Source organism: Triplophysa rosa, linkage group LG15, assembly GCF_024868665.1.
Source record: "Triplophysa rosa linkage group LG15, Trosa_1v2, whole genome shotgun sequence".
NCBI classification, from domain to species: Eukaryota; Metazoa; Chordata; class Actinopteri; order Cypriniformes; family Nemacheilidae; genus Triplophysa; species Triplophysa rosa.
In genome coordinates this window covers 6,863,136-6,886,784 of record NC_079904.1, presented here as the reverse complement: position 1 = coordinate 6,886,784, position 23,649 = coordinate 6,863,136, and the positions used below count along the sequence as shown (strand labels likewise).

The 23,649-nt window shown below is 38.0% G+C and overlaps 2 protein-coding genes across 13 annotated transcripts in view; one reads left to right on the top strand and one right to left on the bottom strand.

The window, feature by feature from the left end:
* pde4dip (phosphodiesterase 4D interacting protein) overlaps positions 1-9,175 on the top strand; it is a 59,773-nt gene extending 50,598 nt beyond the window's left edge. For 6 of the 12 annotated variants that reach the window (XM_057352445.1, XM_057352446.1, XM_057352441.1 and 3 more), the window contains 16 exons: positions 2,246-2,490; positions 2,590-2,733; positions 2,961-3,164; positions 4,479-4,745; positions 4,898-5,029; positions 5,157-5,285; positions 5,375-5,564; positions 5,651-5,772; positions 5,860-5,982; positions 6,121-6,213; positions 6,576-6,769; positions 6,953-7,084; positions 7,196-7,334; positions 7,404-7,450; positions 7,677-7,761; positions 8,060-9,175. In XM_057352445.1, coding sequence (XP_057208428.1) covers positions 2,246-2,490; positions 2,590-2,733; positions 2,961-3,164; positions 4,479-4,745; positions 4,898-5,029; positions 5,157-5,285; positions 5,375-5,564; positions 5,651-5,772; positions 5,860-5,982; positions 6,121-6,213; positions 6,576-6,769; positions 6,953-7,084; positions 7,196-7,334; positions 7,404-7,450; positions 7,677-7,761; positions 8,060-8,241 — 2,428 coding nt within the window. In that variant the 3' untranslated portion in view covers positions 8,242-9,175. The remainder of the gene's footprint in view (positions 1-2,245; positions 2,491-2,589; positions 2,734-2,960; positions 3,165-4,478; positions 4,746-4,897; positions 5,030-5,156; positions 5,286-5,374; positions 5,565-5,650; positions 5,773-5,859; positions 5,983-6,120; positions 6,214-6,575; positions 6,770-6,952; positions 7,085-7,195; positions 7,335-7,403; positions 7,451-7,676; positions 7,762-8,059) is intronic. The other 6 variants (XM_057352438.1, XM_057352436.1, XM_057352440.1 and 3 more) reach the window with 5 other exon arrangements.
* Positions 9,176-9,851: 676 nt separating this feature from the next.
* slc25a24 (solute carrier family 25 member 24) lies at positions 9,852-23,184 on the bottom strand. The gene is made up of 10 exons (XM_057353486.1): positions 22,770-23,184; positions 21,542-21,668; positions 21,356-21,443; positions 20,298-20,409; positions 16,710-16,868; positions 16,463-16,615; positions 15,315-15,422; positions 13,002-13,169; positions 10,715-10,865; positions 9,852-10,607 (listed from the first exon to the last, which is right to left on the bottom strand). Exons 1-10 carry the CDS (start codon positions 22,950-22,952, stop codon positions 10,426-10,428), a joined length of 1,431 nt encoding a protein of 476 aa, XP_057209469.1. The 5' UTR covers positions 22,953-23,184; the 3' UTR covers positions 9,852-10,425.
* Positions 23,185-23,649: the final 465 nt, after the last annotated feature.

Here is a 23,649-nt window from a genome sequence, read left to right as displayed (position 1 = left end):
TGCTGTGTTTAGGAGCTCGTGGGGAAGGACGTTACGTTTCAGGAAGACACTTTGATTAGCCTTTTCCTCTTTTGAGTCCAAAGGGACTGGTTTCTAAAAAGAAAGAACACCCTGAACATTCAACAGCAGTGTTTTATGTTTCTTTACTATTTCTTTACTCCTCACAAGGGTGTTGGATTATTCTTGTCATCCTAAAAAGGAGAAGAACTTCAGTCAAAACCATGCTGGATATCACAACAGTTGCTACAGGTTATTTATTACGTATGTGTATGTAAAACTCTTTGTTAGGGCTGGGAATAACAGATCTCTTTGGGCATCAGCGGTTTGTGTAATCTAGGGATTTGCGTTGCTCTCTGTCCGATTGCCTGCTGGAGATTCCCGACTCCTCCCCCACCACATGGGCAAACCCCCAGTTTTCATCACGCGAATGATCACGGTCCAGTTACCACGGAGACGCAGCTGACAGACACTACAACGGCGGCCGGTTCGGCGGCCCCCGACCTGCTGCTCTGCGTTCCCCAGTTGTCCGTGAGTACAGCGAGTCAAGATGAAGTGGCTATAACCGAGTCACGGTAGAGTGCAGGGAGTCAGGTGGGACGTGGGACCATGGCCCCGCTGTGGAGGTCCATGGTGTCCAAAAACAGCCCCCTGTACCGTGAGTCGCTCTACTCCTTCTCACTGTGGGAATGGCAGGTGCAGAAGAGAGAACTGGCAATTTTAAAGAAACAAACAGAAAGGGAAAGAAGAACGCTACACAGACAGATGGAGAAGTAAGCGTTTTGTAAAGTCAATAAGGATGTTACAAGTAGAGTTTTTAGTATTTAAGACAACAAACTCCTGGGAAAGTTGTATTAATTGCTGTGTGTGGAATAGAAGGAGGAGCAGATTATTTGTGTATAGTGTACGGTAAATTATGTCGATTTTTTATGATTTGTTGGATAATTGTTATAATCCAAAATTCTAAATGTCTAAAACTGCTAAACAAAATGCTTGTCTTCTATATTTTCCAAGTTGCGAATACATGCTGAGATAAATACATTTTTATCGATTTGAGAATGTACATGTTGAGAAGAACATGTTGTGTTTCAAAATCTGGCCTAACATGGTCACTGCCACATTGACTTTAATGCTGTCAAATATTACGATTAATTCATAATTATGAATTCATATATAAAAATGTCGGTAACACTTTACAATAAGACACCAGAGCGCATAATGTTACATCTTTATTCATTTCGCATCATACCCTTTCTTAAATGTGCTGTGTGTCATTTTTTGGAGGATCTATTGACAGAAATGCAATATGTCTTCAGATCTGTATAAAGAACCTAATGAAGCGTTCTGTTGTTTCTATAGTAGCCCTAAACAGACAAACTGCTCTACAGAGCACGTTTCGTAAATACGGTTTCTCCTTCGACAAAGTAGTGATTACGTGACGACATCTTAGTTCTGTGTCAGCCACCGTAGTGCTTCGAAAGGGAGGGGTGGAGTGAGCCATTGGTTGCAATTCACAACTTCACCACCAGATGCTGCTAAAATCTCCACACTGCTCCTTTAATTTTAAATTAAATGAAGGAAATCTCAGATTGTCACACATTTTGACTGTAGCTGCTGATGTTGCATGTGTTAGTGAAAGAGAAATGAGTTGGGAAAAGCACATGTGAGTCAGATGAGACACTATTGCTGTGTGTGTTCTGGCCTCAGCTCAGACAGAACAAAAACAGGTCCTCCTAATTAATCCAGCTTTTGGGTACAAAATTAGACTAATGCACTGCACGCTGGATGCACTGTGAACATGTGCCAAACACAGACTAAGGTACACATTTGCATTTATGTACAACCTCGGGTGTATCCAGGTGCAGCGAGTTTAGAAATAAGTGAGTGAGTAAATGTCACTGATTATTGTGCCCACATTTGTTTCTGCGGAAGCCATTCTTTCCAATTACAATTGTTGACAATTACATTTATTCACTTATCAGAACACATATCAGTTTAATGGTTGTTTTTGTAATGAATATTAATAAATAATGCTTTTGTGTGCCTTGTAAATGAGAGTGAAAGTTGAGTAATTATATTTATGTAAGTTACCATGGGGCTTATTATGAATTACTTGGTGACTAAAAAGTTAATATTTTTGAATTAAGGAACTTATTTTAGTTAATAGTTAAGACACATTTTATGAAAAATCACCTTTCAATGTCAGCTTTATCATAATGTTGCATTTGTGTCATGTGTGTTTTCTCAGGTTGAGTAAGGAGCTACAACAGAAAGACAAACTCATCGAGTCGCTGCGATCTAACCTCGACCAGCAACAGCCACGATCCGACACACCCGTCAGCAGCAATGCCCTGTCCGAGGCCACCGACCAATCAGACAGGACCTCGTTTGTGTCAGATGACCACGGCTCAACCAATGAGGATCTAGAGTTGTGCTCTGAACTGGATGGTGCCAGTGAATATGGTCAAGAGGGCGCAACAAGGAGTGCCACAGGTTTAATTTTGTGTTTTTATTCTTTTTTTGTTCATCTATTTTCAGGTTAGCATCACAACCAACATTCATATTTTCATCCTCCAACTGTTTCTTTTTCAGACTCACATAGTCATAGAGGCCAAGCTTCATTACATCCATCCAATGCTCCATCCATTACTTCCTCTCACAGCCGTCAGTCATCCAGCACTTGTCCCAGTATGCATTGCACACCACACAGGCCAATGGAAACCCAAGCACAGACAGGTACAGTTGGAACAGAGTGAGGTCATCAAATCACAGATTACTCACAGTTTATACAAACGTCCCTTTTAAGCATCACTCATAAACATATAAAGCAATTGTATAACTAAATATCTTAATTTCTTAAGTAAATGATTTTCTTTTCGGGCGTTTCAGACCAGCTCTAGTTTCTGAACTTCTCATGCAATGAAAAATCTGTAGCTCTCCCATCTTCTGTCTTCTCCCATCAGGCCTTTCGACTGGACCTGTGTCCACCTCCCTTTCTTTCTCCTCTTCTCCCCACTGTCTCCTCAACCTCCCCACTCAAATTTCCTGTCCACCTGTGTTTGACCCTCATACTCATCCCTTGAGAATCCGTCACCACTACGGTGGGGGTTTCTCACTGGCAGAGGTTCATCAAGAGCTTCAAACGCTCCAGAGGCAGCTTGCAAACAGTGAGCGTGCATTTGAGTGTGTGGAGCTCAGAATGACTAACACTGTAAATGAGTTTGTTTTTGATGAACTGTTTTTGCAGTGAAACACATTTGTGTGCATGATGGCGAGGTTTCACAGAGGTTATCTGAAAATTCACAACACTTTGATTGTGACTTTGTGGTGTTTTAACAAGAAGTGAAGTTTAAAGAGTCATCCCAAAAAGAAAAATCTTCCATCATTTATTCACCCTCATATCATTTCAAACATGTATGACTTAGTTTCTTCTGCAGAACACACAAAAAAAAGATATTTTGAAGAACGTTGGTAACCAAACAACATTGGCCCCCATTGACTTCCATTGTATGGACTCGAAACCTTTGAGACAAAATATATTTTTGTGTTCCACAGAAGAAAGAGAGATATATAGGTTTTGAATGAATTAATGACGGAATTGTTATTTTTGGATGAATTATCTCTTTAAAGGGGTCATATGGCGCAAATACGTGTTTTCTGTGTCTTTGAAGTTATATGTTGTCCATGCATGTATTAGACATGTAAAATTGACGTGTCAGAACAAAAGATGCATTCTATCTAAAAGCGAATGCTCACCAGGACCTGCCTGAAACGCCTCGTGTAACCACACCCCCACAAATCTACGTCAGTTCGTGGTATGACTTGACTAAGACCGCCCAAATGTATACGCAAGTAAGGTGGGCGTACCTGTCAGTACAATTGCTTTGGAACCTGATGTTCCAAATATGGTAAGAGACGTTACATTTCCGTCACACGCTTGCAGCCTTCGATCAATCACTACGCACTGGTTAACTGGCCAATCATAGCACACCTCGCTTTTCAGAGCGATGAGCTTTGTAAAAAATCTGAGCGTTTCAGAGAGGCGGGGCAAATACAGCATTTTTGGACCTTAAATCGTGTATACACATTGTATTACATCTAAAACAAACGATAATATTTGTTTCAGCCGTGTCATACGACCCCTTTAATTGTTTTGTGTAATATCAAGCATATGTAAAAAAACAACTGTATTTTACTGCAAAGTCACACAAATCTCACTTTGGCATGTAAACCTCAAATAGTTGTATAAATTTTATTTCTAAATATCATGTTAATATGTTACAATTGATAAATAATTCTGCAGTTCGCAACCCTTTGAGATATTAAAGAGATTTAATTTGATGGTGAACAATGTGATTCAAATTTGCTCGCTCTTGCAACTTCAGCCTGCTGCTAGTTATCTGACTCTTGCTCACATTCTCTTTTGTTTGTTTCTGTTTATGAATATAAAAATGAAATAATATATTTTTATTCCTTTTTAGGCCATCACGGTCCTCAAGTCAAACCTCTGGGTGGGTTTCCACTGGGCTCTCACACTCCTGACCATAGCAGTTTACACTTGCTGTCACATCATGGTTTTGAACAATCTCCTCTTAGCAGTCAACATGCAAGCCCTGCTATGAAATCTGGGGCGAGTCTTCTAGAGAGCAGTGCAATGTGGGATATGATGCATGACCCGAGAGCATTAAGACCAGGAGTGTATGGAGATGTGTCCTCTGGTTCCTCAGGATATCTGTCGGGACATACAGGTACTTCAACAGTGACGATTGTAACACTCATAATGATGTTTAACTTTCTTTAAGTTGCTTTGAAACGAAATTTCTGTATAATGTTATGTCATTTGAATATTCAGGTCTCTGTGAATTGTATCTGTAGATGATTTTTTAACACTATGCTGTAGGTTCAGACCTGATGGAGGAGCACCTCAGAGAGATTCGCTCACTTCGACGGCGACTGGAAGACTCTATTCAGACCAATGACCGTCTGAGACAACAGCTGGAGGAGAGACTGGCCTCTTCTGCACGAAACGCAGGTAAGAGAAAGTTTTTAACAATGTGTTATTGCCAAAAAAGGGTCATATTTTTACATATACAACAAAAATACATTTTATTATTACATTTATGACTAACCCATTGTGTGGCACCACACTCTTTCACCAGCAGGTGGAGCTGCACCCACCAACATCTACATCCAGGGGATTGATTCCGTTAGTCAGCTGTCCAATGAGATTCGAGCCCTAGAGGAGGAAAATCATACCCTGCAGATCCAACTCCAACAGGCCAGAACAGGTAAGATGTCAAAGTACCTTTATCAGCAGCACTGTCATACGTCATCTTATATGTTATTTTAAACACACCCAATGATATATCACCTCCAGATGGCAGTAAAGAGATGGAGCGCCTGAGAGAGGCAGTTCTGTCTAGTCGTGGCCAATTAAAGGAGGCGGAGATGGATGCGGACAGGTGGGCGGATCAATGCAGGCAGCTGCAGGCTCAGATCAGAGATCAGGCTCAGGCAATACTACAGCTCAAGCGAGACAAACAGAACCACCTGGGCAACAGCACCAGGTACAGCGATAATATAATGTCACTTAAAATGAGCATTAGCTGTATTGACAGGCTATATTGAACAATGTGGATGTATTCATAAACAGGCTCCAGCACGAAGTGAATGTTCTCCAGCAGCAGTTGGCTGAGAGTCAGCGTCTTGTGCACGGACTACAGTGTGAGCTACAGGTGTACCACAGAGTTTGTGGTACAACTGAGAGCAACACAGGTAAGAAAAAACTGTAACTGAAGCTTTTCTTAGAGATACGATACATAGTGCATGTTAAGCGTCTTCCTTTCTTTTCTCATTTCTAAGGTTCAGGGTTGAGTTTGACCTTTGACCCGCGCGAGTCTAACATGCACTTGTTGGAGCAGCAGTTGAGAGAGAGGCTGGACCAGTTTATGCCCCGCCCATTTGCCAGGAAACAGCTCTTCCACGGTGAGACGACTAATTATCATGACTGTAATTTCATCACAATGTTTAAAAGCTCTATGCACATGTATGTAAAGTTTGGTTTATATGATCTGATAAAGATAAATTATATTTCATTGATCCTGGTCCCACCATCTATTACAGACCAATCACCATCTCCCCCCGTTCGGGATACAGGGTTCCCAAGTCCCGCCTCACCAGCGGTGGAACCAGAAGATTCAAAGTTATCTGCTAGTGGTAAGGCTCTTCTATAACATTCAAGAACACTGATGAATGGTTTGGTGTCAGGAATAGTTCACCCATAAATGAAAATCATCATTTGCCCAGTTGTTACAAACCTGTAGAAGATATTTTGATAAAAGTTTGTAACTAAGCCATTTTGGGACACCACTGACTCCCATAGGAGGACAAAAGACGACTATGGGAGTCAATGGTGACCCAAAACAGGTTAGTTACAAACTTCCATGAAAATATATTAATTTGTGTTCAGTACAACAAAGAAATGTATACGGGTTGGATCGTGAGCAAATGATGACAACATTTTCATTTTTTGGTGAACTTTCCTTTAAACTCCTCGTGTAAACGTGCCTCCTGATTAGACTCATCCAAACCCGCCACTGAAGGTGTTGACGGTGAGGCCCCAGACGGCTCCTTCGCCTGCAGGTCAGGACGTCATGTGATCGGTCACGTGGATGTTTTCAGTGCCCTACAACAACAGCTATTGGAGGGAAAAGTGGTTATACGCAAGATAGAGGCAGCGTTGCAGTCCAACACAGAACATGACCTGCCAGAGGTCAGTATCATGATCTGAATTAAGATGACAAATTGTAAAAAAAACTTTAACATGTTTAATTAATTTAAGTAAGGAATAATTGACGACGGTCCGTTGAATTCTTAGAAAATAATGCACACCCCGAGGTGTAACGGCCACTCTGCTTCGCATCGCGTGATATACCCTCTCTCTTTCTGTTTGTAGAGTTATATTAGAAGCCTTCACACCAGCACAAAGACACTAAAGCAGATTCTGGAGGAGACGGGCTCTCTCTTGAGAATGTTCTGGAGAGCAGCTCTGCCCAGCACTGATGCTTCTGACCAGCAGCTTAAAAAGGTCATCTTAAAAACTTACGACATCGCACATCTGTCTTTTGTTGTAATATGTATGTGACATTGGCAGTAAGGGGGATCTTTTATCAATAGTTCTGTCTGTCTGTGTTTGCAGGAGCAGTCCCTTAGAAGGGAGGTTGTTCTACTGAAGCGTAAGCTTTCAGAGCAAGACATGCTTATCAGGGAATCTAAGGAGAGTCTAAGAAACTCCAATCGCACTAAAGATGGCATGGAGCAATTCATCGTCAATCAACGTGAGTGACTTTACATCTCGTCTCTTCTCGGTTATTGTTCTGCTATTCACTTTGTTCCTTTTTTTCCAGTCTCAAGAACACGAGATGTGCTGAAACAAGCTCGATCGAATCTAGAGGTGAGCGCATTTACAGTATATCATATTTATCTCGCCCCATTTTTTTTACAGCCTCAAGGATGTTATTTTCAGTAGAACAAGCTTAGAATGTAGAGTGTAGCCTAGTACTGTGTCTCAAAAGAAAACGTACATTGGCACAAATATTAAAGGCTATAACACGTACTCTTTCTCACCCGGGTATTCTCCATCTCCTCCCTCTATCTATATGTCTTCTGAGTTACTCCAGAAGAATGAACTCAAGATTGCCTCTCTAGGCTGTTCCTCTCTCCCCCCACCTTTATTTTCCTTCTCCTTACCTTCCCGACCTAGAGGTACCGCTCTGACCGGCTTTGTCTGAGCATACGTGTGTGCCTTTAACCTGTGTGTTATAGTGTATGAATGTGCATCCTAATTCTCCTGATGCTGAGATTTGCACATTGTATGTTGTCCTTTTCTTTTTCTGGGAGAAACTAACCTAGTTGTTTTAGTGTAATAACTTGTCTAATATCTGTATAAAAATACTACTCTTACTTTGTGCTCTGCTGGACAGAGACATCAGATGCACTAACAGAGTTACTGTAAATTCTTTATGCAACATTACAATGACCTCTTCTGTCCTCCCATACTCAGATGAGATCTCAGGAGTCCCAGGCAAACACGCCCCTTCTCTTGGTTGGAATATCATGAGTTGTAATGCTCAGGATCAGCACATGATGACCAGCCCATGGCCTACGCAGGGATGTGATGGACGGCGCCCTCTAGAGTCGTCCTACAGAGCAGACCCAAGACTCGATGCTGCTGTTTTCTTATAAAGCGTAACATTATTCACCCTAAAAAGTTTAGCTAAGACTGAACAACTAAGCGTAACGTATTTCATGTGCACGTTATTTATGGATTTGTGTTATAGACATTTGGACTTGCGATCAGGTTTTAAACCAAAGTAACTTCTCATGGGTTTACATTGTGTGTTTGGGATTAGAAGAACCAGCAACACTACTAATGTGCAATTGTAAAACTACTGAGTTAGCAGACCTTCTACACTGTAACCTAGAGTCACCCCAGGGATGAGCTGAAGACCGACGGTGCAATAATACTTTAATGGGATGTACAGAGATAAATTTGTGTTTTGTTATTGAAGCTCTCTTTTTCTGCCAAAGTCTGTTTCTTTTGAAGCATTAACATTCTGCAATGTTTGGTCCCTTTAAAACAGTTGTTATTTTTTATTTAATGTTTTAACCCTTTTTTTATCATTTCAATACCTGAAAATATTGATGAAAATATATGTTTGGTTTTGCTCCAAAAAAAGTCAGTGTTTTATATATCTGCTGTATCAGGATGGACCACTTTTATTTTTGCTTTTTTATTTTGTTTGTTTTTATTTTATTATCATGGCTGATGTCCTGGGCTTTATGTACATGTGAACTGATCTGTCATGTTGTTTTGAGTCGGGGTTAGACACTTGTAACTGTCAAAGATCAGTCATGCAACAACAAAAATGAATGGTGTATTGTAAACTTCTGATGCACAGGTGAACACAGAAAGAGGAATGTCAATCCTAAACTCTGTTTCTATGACAATCACATTTTGTTTGTAATTCAGTAGCTGTACAGATTTCCCTTTGTCAACTGATGTAAATGGAGAGATTTGAAAGACAGTCCTCTGTTCATTCTTAATGCATGTGTATTTCAGTGAAAGCTTTGTGGAGGGCTCAATAAGGGAATATTGAATAAAAAGGGAATCTTATACACGTAATGCTTATTGTGTATTTTTCACCTCGCAAAATATGTCATATGCAGTATAAGTATGTGTTAATAAGATTCTGACACTATTATTTATCTTTTAATATGCCTATGCAAGTACTTGAGTAATTACAATTGATTACTATACTTATTTGAAGCTATTTGATCCTATTTTGACAATATGTATATATTATGACAAGATTGCATGCACCAGAGCGAACAACAAACAAGCGAATCTAATGGCAAGCACATTGGGTTAAGATTTAACACATTTGTTTCATACCTGCGTTTACCTCTGAGGAATCGGAGTCATATCTGAATCAAAACAATGCCGCGTTTGTGATGTCATAACCGGAAAGATCCAGAATGTAGGCCTACGCTACGTACCTTCAGGCGCGTGCGGTACAAACAAGCCACGAATGATCTGCAAACCCGGGTTATTTTGCGAGAATGAGTTCGTGACTTTTTCATTTAACATTACTATACTATTTCCCTTTTTGTTTGTTTTAATAATATTTAAGATGACGGTCATTTTCTGCAAGCCTGCGCTAGTTACTGAGGGCTTCCGGCGAAGATTCGGTAAGTTTGGCTTTTCCTTTTGACCTTACGACACTTCACGTTTGCGTTAATATGACAGATGTGTAAACTATTACTCTAACGTGCAATAAAACATCACAACAAACTATTAAAATACAACCTTTAATATAAACAAGAGTTTCTTAAACAAACAAATTCAGGATAAAAGGCAACACATTATTTCCAAAGTGTACAATCGAGGGAACTTGCATGTACTTCTGAACAAATTATAAGGCACATCTCTTTGTCACAGTGTGCAAAACGAATCAATATGTGACAAACATTTGATTGAAAATTACATTAAAATGTTCAAGTCAACCCACTGAACTGAAATCACACCCATGGACTGGATCTGGACTGGACTGTTTGTACAAATAACTAAATAATGTGTAAACTATAGAGAACTAGGGTTTTTATAACAAATAATATGACAAAATTGGATCAAACTTCTACTAAAACTAGTATTTTAGATCAATGTAAACATGAATTCTTTAAGGGCACCTATCTCAGTGCAAAACACCAAAATGGCTTTTTCCCCAGAGTTGATATTTTGGAAAAATACACTTTGGTTGATGAGCAAAACATGTTGTCTCATCACGGACAGGCGGATAACATTTGTGCGTGTAAACACATGCAAGACGTCACACACAGACGCTCCTCTCTCACATACGTGGACGTGCATCATTTGGAAATGCCTAATCCAGACCTCATATATTCATACACCACATAGCTGATGCTCACAGCTGGAATCACTTTCATGAAGTTAGGCAAGATCCCCCGGTACAGCCCAAAAAATCCTTCGTTCTTTATGATCTTCCGAACTAGCTTAGTCATGGACACCTGCTCCGATCCCTCCATAGATGCTAAAGAAGTGTTCATAACATTTCAAAAAACATAAAACATACAAAAGTAAATCATTTAGCTTTTAACACATACAACAGCTTAGATCAGAGGTAGTGATTTACTTTACCCTGTGCCTGCATGCGTGTGCGGATCAGAGCGAGGGGGTAGCTTGCCAACTGGCCACATGTGCTGGAAATGGTTCCGCAGCCGAGAAGAACAAACAGTCCTGGGTTGGCAGTGTCTTTGGCATAGCGTGACAACCAGGCATTCTTGAGCGTCTGCAGAGTGAGTAAAATCATACATTTATTCATATTTCTGCATTAATGCATGAATATCGCATTCTCTCGATGGAAAGAAAAGCGCAGATATGCCAATCACAATTCATTGTTCATAGAAATGAGTTATTTTTTATTAGAATGAAAATGTTTGTATTACCGTACTTGTTATAATTGAAAGTGTAATGTATATGTATGGTTTCAAATATTTTTGCTTTATTTGATTATATATAGGCGACTTCGAAAAGTGATTTACGGTGGACTGCCACGCTTTAGATCGGCGTGGTAAAAATGTATTCCGAATATCCCCGATTTTAAGATTGTTTTGAATCATTTTTTAGGTATTTGTTTAAAATGTTTAGCTTGATATGGTATTAAGATCCGGAGTGAAGACGGAAACAGAGTAAAGAGAATCAAAGCCGAAGAAAAGAAGCTGACATGGCTGGAAAAGAAGTTACCGAATTCCTCAAGTCATTCAAAGACGAAATCACGGAATTTACAAGAGAATTTCAATTTTTTTCCAAGGATACTAAACAAGAGTTCAGGGAGCTGCGGAATGATGTAAAGGGGTTGAAAGAAATTGTTGGAGATTTGAAAGAGCGAATTCGACAAGCAGAGGAACGAGTTGTTGAGGGCAGGCGGAAGAAAAGCAGCAGCTCTCAGTGCAAGCTCTAAGTTATCTGCTACAACAAAACAAATCGTTGCGCGAAAGAACTGACTACTTAGAGAACAAATCTCGACAAAATAACATACAGATCTACCGGATTAAAGAAGGATTATTTCATTGACGAAAACTCACAAAGAAAGACCACAACCAAGATCCATTGTGGTCAGATTTTTGCTTTATTTGAAGTGCAAAAAAACATCCTTCATATAATGTTTTTTTTTTGACAGGAATGAATGGTCACCTGGAGTCATGTTTTGTTGTCTCCACGCTAAATCATGCCCCCAGTACAGGACACATTACTGACCGTGTAAGGTAACTAGGCAAGCCTATCACATTTTTAACAGAAAGTATGTCAAAGTTGAAAAACTCAAACAATGCCCAAAGGTGTAACGCCTGGTTCAGTGAGCTGAAATATTCAGCAACTGGGTATATTAGTCCAGTGGTTCTCAAACTGGTATGCCTACCACTAGTGGTACTTGAAGATACTCCGGTGGTATGTGAGGTGACAAGACAGAAAATTAAAAACTCTACATATTAATTTACATTTCGTGTTTTAAATACAATTTCAAATGTTTAATACACCTACATGATTGATAAATACGGAATACATCTCGGCCTATGTGCAATTTTAAAATAGTTGTATGAATTATTGTTGTTTATTTTTCATTGGTCGATGTAACTCAGGCGCGTGACGGGCAGCTCAAACACAGCGTGAGCAGACAAGCGCTTGTGAGTCCCTCACTCTCTCTCTTCCGATGAGCTGCGTGCAAATTAAGTTTCTTATGTATTTCTGCACTTGAACCGCTGTTTAAAGCTGTTGTTAATGCTGTAAAGTGCTAATTCAACACGCGTCTGCATCTACTCGAGGTTAAATCAATGAAGCTTGCGTTGTTATTATTTTTGACACGCCACTTTGACAAAAGCTGCTGCGGTAAAGTGCAAGTCTCTGTTTGTTATATACAGCTGTTCTCTTGATGTTAAAGTATACGTGTATTTATTTATCTTCTGTTAAATATTCTTTCCAGATTGTTTGTCTTTAATATAAGTTTGTAGTCTTTCTGCAAGTCCCCACAAAGTTAATAAATCCCCCATAAGAGTCCATAAGAGTTTACAGAGCCCTGTTTACAGTGCACTACAGAAAAGTGTTTTGTGTCCACTATTACTGCTGACTAACTTGAAAACATGGAAAAAAACATGTTCTTTAGTTTGAAAACAGATGGTAAATAAAGTGTTTGTGTTATTAATAATACATTAGAATTGGAGGACGAGGTGTACAGAGAAAGATTCACAGCTCTACTATTAATTTGAGTGTTTATTCATGTGATTTTCTATGGCGGACATAAGGGGAAAACAAATTTTATTAAAGGTGGTACTTGATCTGAAAAGTTTGAGAACCACTGGTCTAGTCTAATAATATAATCTTGTGGCATTTCACCAGAGAAAGTTTCCAGAAAGTTTCTACTCGTACTCACCTCATACACTGCTAAATCTATTCCTGCATACGGAATAATGCCCAGGATGTTGGGAATGTAGCCTTTGTAAAAGGCCTTGACTCCTTCCTTCTTCAGAATCTTCTTGGCACAGTCAAACATTCCGGAATACTGACCGGTCTTCCTCAAAGTAAGTCTGGTCTTCATCACCTGCCATTTAAAAGAGGTAAAATATGTTCTTAAGTCTTAAGTGTAGGAAGTTTATACAACAAGGAATATAACAAGCAAATAATTTAGTCAAAAGTAACGTTACTCCAGTAGGAAGCGCTCCGGTACAACATTAAATCAAAAATAGAAAAGTGAAACTTAACTTTGCCATCAGTCAAAACTATTTGCCCAGGAAAAAATAAGAGTTTTATATACGCATACTGAGAAACGGCCCTAGACCAAAACACAGGCAGATACACTGAGCAACATGGCGCCCTGGAGACCCAAGGACTTAGGGCCAGGCGTGTGTGTCCGATGAAACCGTCTATAGACTTCACAGAGTATTACACACACAATACACAAATATTATGTAAACCATCTACATTCAAAGTACCTTAAATACAGACAATCCAAAAAAACAACTCAAAATCCTGCTTGACATATCTGCTCCCATTCCACACAAACATATGCAGCCATTGACTGGACAGATCTTACAGGTTTTATTTTCAATTGCTAACAAGCGTTTACCAATACTTAAAGTACTTTTTCTAAACTCTTAACACAATAACACACCTATATCACACAATTAGCCAAATAGTTCATTTTCTTGCCAAAAACACATTTTGTTAAATAAATACAAACTCTACATTTCAAAATGCTGAATGCCTTTTTCAACATATGCCAACTCTATCAAAACACAGCACACCAAATCAAAAATGGAGTCATTCGGTCAAAACATTAGCACTAGTTTTCCATCCAACAGAAACATCAATCTTAGTCAATCTTAATGCATAGACTGTCAAAATGCTAACAATCAATGGCATTACAAAAACTGCATTACTTGTCATGTTTCAGTTCGACCTGTATAGAACATACAATATGAAAGTCATTTTTTAAAAATAATTCAGTCAGCTGTAAACACATTATTTTTTCTATTGTGCTGTCTTTTTTTCTTTTCTGTATCACAATTACTCTGTGTGGATTCATTTTAGATAGGGGAGAGCGGGGCACAATGACGCTTTTTGGTTTTAGCTCAAACACTCAAAGAATATTTGACCTTGATTAATTATATTTTTACACAAACAACATACACATCTCTGCTACCAATGAACACTTACATTTTTTTCTAGGACCTACCGTTACCATACAATTACAGCAAAAGTGACAGAAGTGCAAACGTTACCATACAATTACAGCAAAAGCATGTGGGGGTGGGGTTCATTGGGAATTTTCTGTCAATAAACTAAAAAGGGGAAATTGTTTGTACATTTGCCTATATTAGATAGATATCCACACATCTATCATCCAGCCATCCCTCATCTAACCATCCTTCTATTATAGATCAATACAGATGGATGGATAGATATGAGAAAATGATGCACAATTATAAAAAAATCATAATTGTCAATTACTCTCGCTGATATTGTAATTTCAGCTTCAATATGGGGCTATGTTTTAGATGATATAAGGTTGGATTTGGTGACTTTCAAACCCAACTGAGAAATCGGAAAAAAAAACATATGATGAAAAAGTTTACTTTCATGCTGCCAAAACACTCTGTCCAGTATCTCCTTGAAAACACAAACTTTCAAAACTTTCCAAAAGCTACATTTGTGAATTACATTAGTAGTACAACATAGTGAAGGAATCATCAGTAGAATGTACAAAAAAGTAAGTGACTGCTGTAAAGGCTTTATTAGCAATATATGTAATTGCTGTCAGTAATAAAAATGCATGCCATTTGGTTCAAAGATAGCAAAAATAATACAAAATAACGGAAAAAAGTCTGTTCTAATCTATATGATCTTCAGCATTTGGAAGCCCATGATCATGTAATGGAAAGAGTTCAACATCTAGCTACGTCTCAGATTGAGATTGGAATCAGCTATTTTTTAATTATCACTATTTAGAAAATTCTTATAATGTCTTTTACTGTAAGCTGCTGTTGTTGCAGAAGAAAAAGAGGTTTTTTTTACTATATTTAGGGTTTGGAACATTAGTCCTTCATTTTTTGCTAATTGTGTTAGAGTTTTGAAAATGTGACTACAGATTGGTCAAAGGGATGTTAGCAATTGATAAACACTGTAATAGTATGTAGATGTTATAACATGTTTCTAAGAATATCCCAGAGAGAGTCTCATCTCTGACCTCCATTGGGTAGATGGCTGTCTGAGCTGTCGCTCCGGCCAGAGATCCAGCCATAAACCTCTCATGCGGCTGAATTTTTTCACCATCCTTTGTAAGCAGCTTCTTAAACTGTGAACAGAAAACCAAAACACATTTGCAAGGTTCATTTAACATGTAAACGCTCATGCAAGCGAAGCTAAAACGGTTTTACAGAAATCCGTTCTCTCTTCATTTGCAGTTATCGTCCGTCCTCCTCAGAGGATTACCGGCTCTTCTGTGAATGACTGGTGTTAAAATAGACACGTCTCATTGACACGCTGCTTGTGTAAGACAGTTCAGCAATATTACACAATCACTGTTATACTAAATATCAGCTATAAGCATTTGGCCACAGATAGCAAAAAGCCTTGACACAAATTGCTTGTTTAATCTAATTGGTGGACGTTCTGCTAAAATCAAAAGAGGAAGTGGTTTTCAATTTTGGTGGAAGTTTGTGGGTTTCTTGGTAACGTGGGTTTCTAAGACGGCGTTTATACTAGTGCGGTTTCCTTTAAAACACTCTTGCTATGGTTACGCCTGGCGTTTACACTACTCCAGAGTTTTTGACCCCCAAACACAGAGACTTCTGGAAATGTTGGAGACCCCGTAAACGCTGATTTTTTTCTAAAACGCATGCGGAAACGGCAGAATAAACGAGGATTCGTTTTAAAACGCTGTTTTCGTACGACAATGGTGTAATGTAAACACCACCAAATATACTATGGTGATGTTCACACTGGATAAAATATATAAGATCAAAGGTGACACATCAAGACTGAACAAGCAGAATTATGCACCCAGAATGTGAAAAGTGGATCTCATAAAGAATTCAATTTAGAGCTGTCATGACATCCATTTGTTGGTCATTCAGGGTTGTTTCACCAGGGGGTCTGTCTGCTAATGGATTTTCAGAAAAGTGTTGAAAAGTTCTGTGGTAGACACGAATTTCATACACTTTTCACATTTTGTTCGACAACTTAATTACATCTTAAACATTTTACCTTTGTGTGCCAAATGCCTAAATGTAATGTGATGTAAATAAAAGTTAAACATGTTGCTAGAATTACAATGGTTGTCTTCATGCAGGTTGGTTTTAGGACTTCTGTTTATCACACGTAAGGTTTACTCACCTGTTCATAACCCATGAACTTGATTGCGGTTTCTGGAGCGATTTTTATGACGTTGACTCCATTTCCTCTCCACAGAGAGGCCACGCCCCCTTCTTTTATCATCTGCTTGAACCCACTAGTCAGACTGATTTTGTTAGATTTTGAAGAATGAACCTATGAAAGGTACGTTTTTTCATCTTTTAGTTTGACGTTTGACTGACAATATGTAAACACAATCAGGTATTGACAAATATAGCAAAAACTATACCTGCATAAAGACTTTCATTCTGTCCAGAGGAGCAGTGCCTGTTCGAGAGACAGCCCCAGCCACACCCCCAGAAACCAGCTGCCTCCACCAGACGCCGGTGGTCTTCTCTTCCTCAGTGAACTCATCTGGAATAGTTAGACTATCACCTATATCCAGCACCTAATACACAAGAGAGGTGAAGTCAGTTCTACAGTATGTTAAAGTAACTTACCAAATGCTTTTAAAAACAATGTGTACTGCATTCTGTAAAGCCCTCTATTATGCAAGTTATGAGTGATTAAAGGGACAGTTCACCCAAAAATGAAAATTTTATCATCATTTACTCACCCTCTTGTCATTTCAAACCTGTATGACTTTCTTTCTTCTGCACAACACAAAAGAAGATATTTTGAAGAATGTTGGTAACCAAACAACAGCGGTACCCATTCACTTCTATTGTATGGACACAAAACCAAAGCAAGTCACCGCCATTGTATGGTTACCAACATTCATACATGTTGGAAATGAAATGAAGATGAGTAAATGATGACAGAATTTTCATTTTTGGGTGAACTATTCATTCAATAAAACATTCAGGTGATTAAAAAAAACCTGGTGAACAAATATTAGGTCATGCATAATTTATAAGGCTCATATCTGTGTGTGATCTGTGTGCAAAAAAACATATTTGTCTTAGTGTTGGATTTAAATATGAAAATATCATCCTAATACTGTTTTGTGGTTGGTCATATATGCAAACAATATGATAACATGCAATGAGGTAAGTTGTTTGATTACCTTGTTCCTAATCCAAGTGAATGTTATCACCATTACATTACATATCAACACGGTAATGCCTTATTCTTAATATCTTCTGGACAACATTCATATATTTGGTTAACTATTGAACCTTCAGCAAGAAACCTTTCCTGTATTTAACATATTTCCGGTCAAGAGAGATGCAAAACAAACATTTCTACCACCAAACATCATTTCCTCAACCCTCATGTCATTTCAAACCTGTATGACTTTCTTCTGCAGAACACAACAGAAGATATTTTGAATAACATTGGTAACTAAACAACAATGGACTGCATTTATTGTATGGACACATTTCCCTAATATCTTCTCTTGTGTTCTACAGAAGAAAGAGAACCATACAGATTTTAAACAACATCAGGGTGAATACATGAGTGCGTTTACATGCACAAAATAAACAGATATCTATCAGAAATCAGCTTATAAAAGAAACCTGTTTTCACGTGTTTACATGCATATCAATAAACCGGTTACACAGAAAACAGCGTTTACATTGAAATTTGAGACTTGCCAGGTTTCTCGCGCACAGTGACGTCACCACCGATAGTCTAGTAATTAAAAACGCTGTGGGAAATCGGTCAGAAGCTGTATTTTTATATCTCTTCTCATGTCCGCAGTACCTGCAAATGCAACAATAGTTTTTCATTTTGCCGTTTCTATATCAACTGCATGATTCGAAAGCGGACTTTCATGCATTATTTTACTGTTACTTCCATTTGAAGAGAAACATGACCTTACTTGTTGTCAGCTTATTACGCATAATCGGAGTAAGACTGTGCATGTAAGATGACACCATCAATGAACTATCCCTTTAAATCATTAGATGAAGCCTATAGCTTTGACCTCTATGAACAAATGAAGAGCCGAGAACCTACCATATCTACATCCATCACATATACATCTTTGTCCTCAAAATCAAAAATGGGCCATTCCCCCTTCAGCTGCTCCTGCAGCAAAGCTATAATGACCTACTGCTGCCAGCCCGTCTGAGAGCAATACAGACCTGCTGCTTCACCTGCTCTCCTCTTCCATCACTCCATCAGTCAGATGATGAGTAGATCTAGGGCTAATCCCAGGACAGTCTTAAATTAACTTGCTTCACTTGGCTGTGACGCTGTCTGCTAAACCTTTCTCTCCTCACATTATTTGGTGGTCTGTTTCACCCAAATATGTTGAAAATTCATTTGTGAGCACATTTGGTTTTCAATACTTGAAAGGCAAATTTATACAAAGCATGTTTTACTTCATCTCATCATGCAAACATGTTTCTGCAATGGTTTACAGTTCCAGCATAATTCACCTGCACATTGATAGCCCGTGTGACTTTACTTATTTACTTGTAATACTTAATCAATTATGTGACTCCTTATCCTTCCTGCTCTCGGCACTTATTAACACTTTACCCACTGAGAGAGATATATAAATCACCAGCCAAGCTGATTACTGGGCCGCATCATAAACCATGACCGATACCTGATTGAAATACACTAGAGCAGTAGTTCTCAAACTGGGGGCCGTGGCCCCTGGGGGGCCCCCGAGATTGATCCAGGGGGCCACAGATTTTGTGGCATTTTATGAAATATAGAAATTGATCATAGATTTTATGCAATCAAACATCAGAAAAATAATACCACCAGACAAAAGAATTGATGTTTCAGCATTGTATAACCGAATATGTTTTTGTTTAAATAAAAATGTTAAATTTAAGATTATAAGTATTTATTTGGGGGGCCGCAAAGCGATGCACTTTACACAAAGGGGGCCTTACGACGAAAAAGTTTGAGAACCACTGCACTAGAGGACATACAGTATGAAGAATCGGATGATAATGCATGCATGTCATTTGCAGGGCTGGGAAGACTACTTTTAAAATGTATTTCACTACAGATTACAAAATACATGCTTTAAAAAGTCATCTGTAACGTGTTTTGTTAGACTACACAAATTTTGTAACTTAATCTAAATACTTAATACTTTGGAATACTAAGGTACATAAAACAAAGGGATCACTAAACAGAGGACTTGGCTTTCCTCTGCATATTATTTTAAACGACAGCAGTTTTACAGTTTTCCCTCATTGGACATTATAGTCCAAAATTATGAGTGTGTGTCTCACAATTTTAAGAAAAGAAGTTAGAATTGTGAGAAAAAGTCATCGCAATTACCTTAAAAATTACTTAAACTAGACACTCACAAACAACTATCACAAAACATGAAAACAGTCGTTGATCATTCAGTTAATGACAGACAATAAAGATTCATGGATATGTAAATTTTTTGATGTGGCAATCAGTATAAATTCAGGCAGTTTGTCTTCTGCAGTATATGTAAACTTCTATTATGTGAAATAGCTTATTCAAGACAGTACTAAATTAAATTGATATGCAATTTCTATAATTTCTATATATTTATAAGATACCTTTTATTTTGTTAAAATTATTAAAAGTATGCCTATTCGGCAAGGGGTATGCAATTTATAGGCATAACTGTAGTATAGGATGCTTTTGCAGATTGTCAGAGAATCACAGATTGCTGTTTACACTAATTGCCTGTTACAGTTTATATTAATGTTTAAATGAAATAAATGACATAAAAATTCCAAGTAATCACTTTGGTAATCTAAAATACTTTTTGGATGTAACTATAATTTGATTCCACCCATTTAAAAGTAACTGTAGTGAAATACAGTTACTCAAATTATGTATTTTATATACATAACTAAGTTACATGTATTTCGTTACTCCCCAGCCCAGGTCATATGTAATGTTTGTGTAGGTGTGTTCAACTTACAGTGGAGTGTTTCCAATACCGTATGATCTCCTGAATGTCATCTGCTGGGTTAAAGAGGAAATGTTTTCTCCATTCATTCCAATCCACAGACATGGTTCCATCCGCATCAATACTGCAGGACACAGGGTCAGTTTAGAGATAAAATTCAGATGGGTACAAAAAAACGATCTGTTCAAACTAATATTGCAATTAAAAAAATGCAAGTTTTATGCTCTCAAAAATATGCACTTTTTCTAGGTGATATATGACAATGCATTTCATGCATTCCTTCATAATATGTACTTTCATTAGATTGACAATTGTCGCTTAACTCCAAATCATCTAATGCTGCTAATCATCTTTTTCTGTTTGATATTAAAGGGATAGTTTACCCAAAAATGAAATTACTGAATTACTCAACCTCAAGTTGTTCCAAACCTGTATAAATTTCTTTGTTCTGTTAAACACAAAGAAAGATGTTTAGAAAAATGTCAGCATCTGAGATTTCTGGGGCACCATTTACTAACATTGTAGAAAAAAATAAAACGGTTGTCAAAGGTGCCCCTGAACTGTTTTTCTAAAATATCTTCTTGTGTGTTCAACAGAACAAAAAAATACAATAGATTTTTTCTACTATGGTAGTCAATAGTGACCCAGAAATCTCAGTTGCTAACATTTTTCCAAATATCCTTCTTTGTGTTCAACCAAACAAAGAAATGTATACAGGTTTGGAACAATTTGAGGGCGAGTAATTCATGGAAGAATTTAAAAAGGGACTGGGATCACAGCTAATACTGCATCAGTGATTATATCTAGAATGACCTTTAACCTGTGACACAATGCCAGGCTGTCAAATAAAGAATCGTATAAAACCAATAACTTATCAGAAATTCTGCCCCCATCTGCAATAATTTATCAGCATTTGAACCAGATTCCACACCAAAAACTTATTTTTAAAGTTTGAGTATTGTCAGATGTTCTGTATCGTGCAAAGCAACTCAATAGTGTGAATCATCTTGGTGTGAATAGATCTTTCATTTTACTTTTTGTTTTTTGGTATAACTGGAGTTTCAGAGTACCTGTGGAGGATCTTCTCTGCATCTTTATCTGACAAGTTTATCCCGAGGACTTTAAGTGACTGCTGAATCTCTTTGGCTTCAATGCAACCTGCATACACAGTTAACGTTGTTATTGTTGTGCAAAATATACCTTTTATTTTTCATGAGTTTCTTCATTTTTGTTTGAATTATCTCTTAAAATCACACCATCGTTATTCTTGTCCAGACTCTTGAAGGTCAGTTGGAGTTTTTTTTCGTGTTCTTTGAGATACTTTGAAAACTCCTCAAAGTCGAGGACCTCATCCTTATCAGTGTCTCCAGAGGCAACAATTTTCTGTAAAAGAGCAGCACAATACAGTCAGTGTTATTCCTGCAAATCTAATCTCCATCAACAAATTATACACAAATCTGAAGAAAAAATCTGTCTACTTTCATAAACAACACAGAGCTGAGTTTATCTGAAATATTCCTGAGCTTTGAACTCTGCAACCCAGGCTCTTTGTTCTAAATGACATGGGCTACTCTATTTTTAAATGCAGAAATGTAATTAAAAAAAACATTCCCTGTGATAAATGAATTAAATATACAAAGGTTTGTGGAGATTGTCAAACCCAAAACATGACATTGAAATCATGATTTTTAAGATACAAATATATTAGTGTAATCACGCATAATATTCTCTTGTGTTTGAACTTTGACACTGCATTTCCTTATAAGTAAGGTGGGGTTGTGCGAGTAAATCTATAGATGTCTTACAATTTACTGAGCTGCCTTCCTAGACCGCATTTTAGTACAGAAAAGATGTCTAGGAACACACTAGGTTTTAAGACACAGCTCATATCAGCTGTCTTAGGTAAGTTAATGGAATGTGGGTTTGTTTTATTAGTACAGGAGTGTCTTAACCTCGTAAATAAAACCTCACTCTTCCGGTTTAAAGTGCCAATTTCGTTTTCTATTAAACAAGAAAAGGAAATCGCTTATTTTAGATTGGAAACACGATTTAGTGTTGGGGGAATGATAAAACGTAGCGGTTGTCCGTAGTTATGATCAGTGTTGCTAGGGTGGCTCTTTTTGTGAGTGTTAAATATAATACCATGGCCATTTTTTAATTCAAACTTCAACAGCACGTGCATTACATAAACCAGACAGGAGGATGTGAACGAGCAAGGGATGCGGCATTTGAGTTTTGTGGTGGTTTTTATTTAATTTCTTCAGCTCAGACACCATTTACAGCAAATGTTAAGCAATGTAAAATACGGAGAGGGGACTTTGCTTGGTAGGAAATTTCCAACAGTGGAAGGTCTGAAGAGTCTGTCAGCATTTACATGTTTATGTCGTTTATATTGTACACTATATACAAATACGTCTTTGCAGTATAATGAAAGCGATCCAACAAAAAGAAATGCAAAGGCAGATTTTGTTGAACTGGATTTACCTGCGCTTCTCCTTTCCCCAAAGAAAAGCCCATGGCAGCCAGGCCCGTCTTCAGCTCCGAAACATCCACTTTCCCATCTTTATTTACATCCAACTTCTCAAACAACTCTTCGAAACTTTTCGTGCTTTCGCCCCCAATGCATTGCGAGTCGGTAAACACGAATTTTCGTAAAGTGTGATACATCGTGACGCAGGATATCAATCTGTATTTTTTTATTTTTACCGCACGGGATCCAAAGACCGCGATGAAACCACGGAAGAAAACAGATGTTGCCTAGCACCGATCCTCCCTGTACGTGTTATGCACTATATCAGACTATCGTTGTTGTTCTTTTATTACCGCAGTAATCTTCTGAAACTCAACAATACTATCAGTTTTAATGGGTAGACGTTGGGTCTCGCCTTAGAGAAGGAGGGGTTACAATTGCTAGCTTATTTGCCTGCGGTACCTCCTCATTTCAGAGACACACCCAAATGTTTAAACAAGCCAGCCAGTTTAACGCAACTCTTTTTTCCCCTTCAACTCCGTGGCAAGAATTGCTTAACAGATGTTACATTGAGTAAATCCGCATCAACTTCCCATTTTTATTGAGATACATACACTATGGGCAATGCATTTACATGCTATACATATAAAGTATGTGTAGCCTATATGCATGATACTTTTATCCTTATAGCTTTACATTTTCGTCTGTATATGAGAACTTAAATCTTCCCTTTGTGTTTTGAACAGCTGTCGAAGCAAATCCACACCGTCCTAAATATAGTACGTTACCACAGTAGCTAGAATATGAATAGTGTAAACATAGCTTCAGTTCTGTATATGAATTATTATTATTGCAGGACATATTGAAGAAGCAGATATCAATAAAAACAATAGC